Here is a 4,902-nt window from a genome sequence, read left to right on the forward strand (position 1 = left end):
CCGGGTAAGGGTACCCTAACGATTGGTAGCTAACTAATAGCCGATACTGGTCTCGAGCTATAGTAGATGTCTAGTAGTAACCTGTTGTTGTTTTACGTATAAACTTCTCCAGCAGTATTTCGCTGTTAGTTTTTGTGAAACTAACTTGAAAAAGTTCAAAACGTCGAAGTAAACATTAAGGTTAGTTGTCCATAGTTATTATTATCCAAGTACGTAAAACGTTTATATTAGATGTAAAACTCTACATTCATTCTACCAGTCCTATTAAGATTTCTGCTACGTCAAAATTAATGTGGAACATAAATGAACTTTTTTGTTGTTCTTACACATACAGATATTATAACCATTTTTGTCTAGGTTAACGATTAACTACTTTTACGTTCGGAGAATGTACGTATTATCTTTCTAATTTCAGCAGTACAAAACCATTTGGGTTATGTAGTTTCTAGAAAGTATACATTCTTACAGAATTGGTAAAGTATTTACGTAAGTAGTCATAAACAAACACTTGGAATGGAATTAGCTGTTTTCAGCCAATTTTCTAGTTTTTATCGATCTGATGCAAGACGTAAGACCTCTAGAAACAGTGGCTTGTCTGCCCTTAGCTAAGACCACTAGGTGGGCAAGCACCAAGCACGTGGTGGCCTTTGTCCAGGCTCTTGTTTACTGTAGCCAAAATAAACAAGAGTTTAACGACTTTTCATGCAAACAAACTTAAAATGTAAGACCTGAGTAGCTGCAGACATTGATAGCGTGCTTGTTTGAGGTTGTAGCTTTTTCGAAGAAGATTTCCATAATATCAAGAAACTCCAAAGTGAGAAGAAACCTTCTTATTGTCATGGTTGCACTTTCTGCTTGTTACAAGCTGAAGCCTCACGGTTCGAATGCATAATATATATATATATAGAGGGAGAGTTATAAAACGTTTTAAAAGTGAATCTTAAACTGTTTTCGTGTGACAGTCTTTCATGTTTTGTACGCTCAAGTTTGGTAAATAACAGTGGTTGTCAGCAATACAGGTTTGGCTTAGCCTTACTTATTTCTGTTTGTGTAATTTCTCTTTAATCGTATTAAGAAATCGAAGAAAAGAGAACCATTATAAAGAGTTGTGTACGAATCGGCGATCGCATTTTTACAAAATCAAAAACTATTGTACAATATAGATATATAACAAAACAGATAGAAAGGCGAATACGACTTACGTGTATTACATGAAATTAACGACTTTTATAGACGTTAGTTGATATTATATTATTTTTGAGTTGTGCTTTTTTAACTGAAGTTTTATTTTTGTTCAGTTTCTAATGTAATTTATTTATTTATTTTTAGCTTTTCTTGCCCTGTTCTCTTTTTAAAAAGAAAATGAACACAACTGCAGGGTAGAAGAAACAAACAGCAAACGTAAAAGTTAATAATAAAACTAATGTGAAAATGCCAGAATATAACAGCGGGACACTTCGTTCAACAATAAAAAGGTACGTCGTAAACTTTGACTTAATTCTCATTGACAATTAAACCATTTATGCCGATTTCATTCGAAACTTTGATGGCAGCTCCATCTCAGCTGGAAGAGCCACTGAAGGCAAAAACATCTTATTACAAAGAGTTTCAAGAAGACAGCTGTCACTCTGAGCGCGAAAAGCAAAAGGAACACCTAAATCAAGAAAACTCGTCTCCACTGACCCCACCAGACGGCGTTTCTAGCGTGATCTCACCAGCTTTACCCAAAGGATTCACAGAAGCGGATAATAGCGATGACAGAGAACATGATGACTACAACGGATGTGATCTTTCTTACGGAGAGGACACTGATGGAAACTCCTTCAGTAACGAATCTAACGAAATCAAAGATGAAGATGAGCACTCAGATCCATTGGTTCAGTTGCAGAATGTACTAGAGAAGAACGTCTTGCTTGGCTCGAAACTCGACTTCTCTACAGTCAGCTATACACCAACCAATAGTTCAACTCCTGTCAATGGCAGCGAAGGTGGGACTCCCTCCGATCCTTTATCCTCCTTACGTAAAGATGGAGTCACTGGAGAATTGTACCAATGTCATTTGTGTAGCTACGCTGCAACCTCCAAATTTCACTTTAATTGTCACTTGAACACCCACTTCGATTATAAATGCCCATTTTGTGATTATATTTCTAAGACGGAGGGCAGCCTCAAGTGTCATGTAAACGATTTTCACTCAGAAGTCCCCCAGGGTGATTGGAATGGGCAGCGAGTCCTCAGAAAGGAAGAAAGCCTTAGTGATTTAGGTTCAAACAACCCCTCTAGGACACCATCTGGGAAAGTTCGCCATTATCGTTGCAAACAATGCAACTTCGTTTCTGTAACCAAGACCCTCTTCTGGGAACATAGTAAATCACATATCAAAACTGAGAAACTTCTTAACTGTCCCAAGTGTCCTTTTGTAACTGAGTACAAGCATCATCTGGAATATCACCTCCGGAACCACTTTGGTTCCAAACCTTTTAAATGCTCAAAGTGCAATTACAGCTGCGTAAACAAGTCCATGCTGAGCAGCCACATGAAATCCCACTCCAACATCTACCAGTATAAGTGTGCTGATTGTTCCTATGCAACCAAGTATTGCCACAGTCTTAAGCTTCATTTGCGGAAATACATACACAAACCTGCTACAGTTCTGAATATTGATGGAACTCCGAATCCTTACCCAGTCATCGATGTATATGGAACCCGTCGAGGACCAAGATCAAAGAAACAAAAATCAGATGACCAGCAATATCCATCATCGAGTCAGAGCCCAGTGTTTTCCACTGCTCATATGCCTTCTATAGCACAACCAGCTGTAACTTACCCTTGCATGTCTCCAGTAATGCCTTCTTCCTTGGGTCTTCCATTTATGTATCCTCCTCAAGTTATGACTGGTTCTAATACTAATCTGATTATCAGTTCACCTTCATTGCACAAAGCATTGCCACATCCCAATGGGTCATCCTCAACATCAACAACCAAATCAGAAATTACACGTCCTAGTCCCTCTGAGGCCAGTTCAAGCAATTGGAAGTGTAACATGTGTGATTTCACTACAGAAGTCAAAGACTTGTTTAGCAAACATACGCTTTTGCACATAACTACAGAAAACGAAGACCTTTGCAAGTTGTATGGTATTACTTCAGAAACCCTTAAGCAAATACAGGCTCAGCATAAGATAAGTGGAATGCAGAGGGAAGAAGATATTAGAATTGATAGAGAAGCCCAGAAAGATGATCATAATCCTAGTTACGAAAATAGCAAACAACTCGAGAAAAAAACGAACACTTTGTGCTTCAAATTCTTCGGCAGAAAGCTTGACTAAAATTATTTCAACTCCAGAGTTTTCTTCCGAAATCCACAAGTCAAATGTGCCTTCTCCTCTCTCTCGGGTAATTAACAGTCCCACCTCCTCTTCTTCCATATTCGCCAATCAGCAAAATAGTATGTTAGTTACTACTCCTCTTCACCAGGCTCAGCTTTCTTCTGGAACATTCCTCTTTCAAAACGAATCTTCTGTAGCTAAGCCAGATATACACTTTCCTCTGGATTTGAGCAGTTATAATAGTTCTACAAAATCCCAACATGCCAACTCTTCCCCAGACAATTCCAATTCAACTTCTTATTCCACTTCACAACCACAGACTGTTTACTCAACTTCCCAATCTTTCCCGGTACCCGGCTACTTGTCCTGTTTAACTACTTCACGGTCAGCTATCTCCCAGACTGTTAATTCACAGCTAGTTTCATCTCACTCAACTCCACAACAGATGAGCTCTTTGCAGCCTGCTGTGTTTGATCCTGCGTCCCGTTCTTCTCCTCAAGATCATCCACAAACAACTGCTTCTAACGGGTCTCTTAATACAACGAATCTCCCCGCCTCCTCTCAATTACAGATCCCATCTCCTACTCCTCGTAATCGTAGAAAAGGTAAAGCTGTAAAGTTAGACCGCCTCCATTTTGCTCTTGAGGAGAAGAACTGTTCTGAACAGGAAATGGACTTGGACGACGGCACAGAAGATGACAAATGTCTGACAGCTTGGATATCAAAAGAATCCATTTCAAGGAATCCTTCAGATAACATAAACGTGATCTCAGTACCTACTTACAAACCATACAATGGTAATAATTCTCCTCCACCACTTCATCCAAAAAATCTTAAATCCAAACAAATATCAGAAGGGAAGACGTCCTCTCTAATAGAACCAGTTCGACCAGTTTCTAAAATCAGCACTTTAGCAGAAGTGACTGGAATAAATAAGCCAATTCCGCAGTCAATTTCAGTCAAGCCTTTGGAAATTGCCAGGGTGATCAATCAGCCCATTCCGTATCCCCGGCAGATGTCGTCTTTATTCTTTGGATATAATGGACTAAATGCAACGCACAACAGAAATGTGATAACCTCGCCTGGTCCCTACTTCAATTTTCCATATCATAGCTTTGCTATGACTAGTGGCATCCCAGAGAGACCCCTTCAAACTCTTCAATCTTCTGAGCAAAATGGAAACGAAACAAAGGAAAGACCCAGCTCCAGAAGCGAAGAAGTAAAGTCCAAGTGGCAAGATGCTTACACTTGTAGCTACTGCGATATGGCCTTTCAAGACTGTGTTATGTACACTGTACACATGGGTTACCATGGTTACCAAGACCCCTTTACATGCAACATGTGTGGCCAACAGAACAAGGACAAAGTTTCATTTTTTTTGCACATTGCTCGGTCTGCTCATCAGTGAAACTTATAAAAGTGATGGTATTATTGTGAAATATATATATATAATATATATACAAATATGGTCTTTTTCTGCACTAGGACTTTATATCAAAATTTCCATATATAACTACCTCACTTTTTTACAATGTGTAATGTTGTTTTTCTGTGGACTTATTTCATGTTGACAA

The 4,902-nt window shown here is 38.9% G+C and overlaps 1 protein-coding gene across 1 annotated transcript; it reads left to right on the top strand.

Moving 5' to 3' along the window:
* The first annotated feature begins 1,546 nt into the window (after positions 1 to 1,546).
* LOC106457366 (protein hunchback-like) lies at positions 1,547 to 4,736 on the top strand. Its single transcript, XM_013916777.1, has 2 exons — positions 1,547 to 3,263; positions 3,346 to 4,736. Exons 1-2 carry the CDS (start codon positions 1,547 to 1,549, stop codon positions 4,734 to 4,736), a joined length of 3,108 nt encoding a protein of 1,035 aa, XP_013772231.1.
* Positions 4,737 to 4,902: the final 166 nt, after the last annotated feature.

Source organism: Limulus polyphemus, unplaced genomic scaffold (genome assembly GCF_000517525.1).
Source record: "Limulus polyphemus unplaced genomic scaffold, Limulus_polyphemus-2.1.2 Scaffold322, whole genome shotgun sequence".
Classification (NCBI taxonomy): Eukaryota; Metazoa; Arthropoda; class Merostomata; order Xiphosura; family Limulidae; genus Limulus; species Limulus polyphemus.

What these genes read in the sequence shown, in the direction of transcription:
- LOC106457366 (XM_013916777.1), top strand. Translation starts at nt 1,547, where the DNA reads ATGGCAGCTCCATCTCAGCTGGAAGAGCCACTGAAGGCAAAAACATCT. An exon ending in TAATCCTAGTTACGAAAATA is followed by an intron (nt 3,264 to 3,345) that starts GCAAACAACTCG and finishes TTTCAACTCCAG; the next exon opens with AGTTTTCTTCCGAAATCCAC.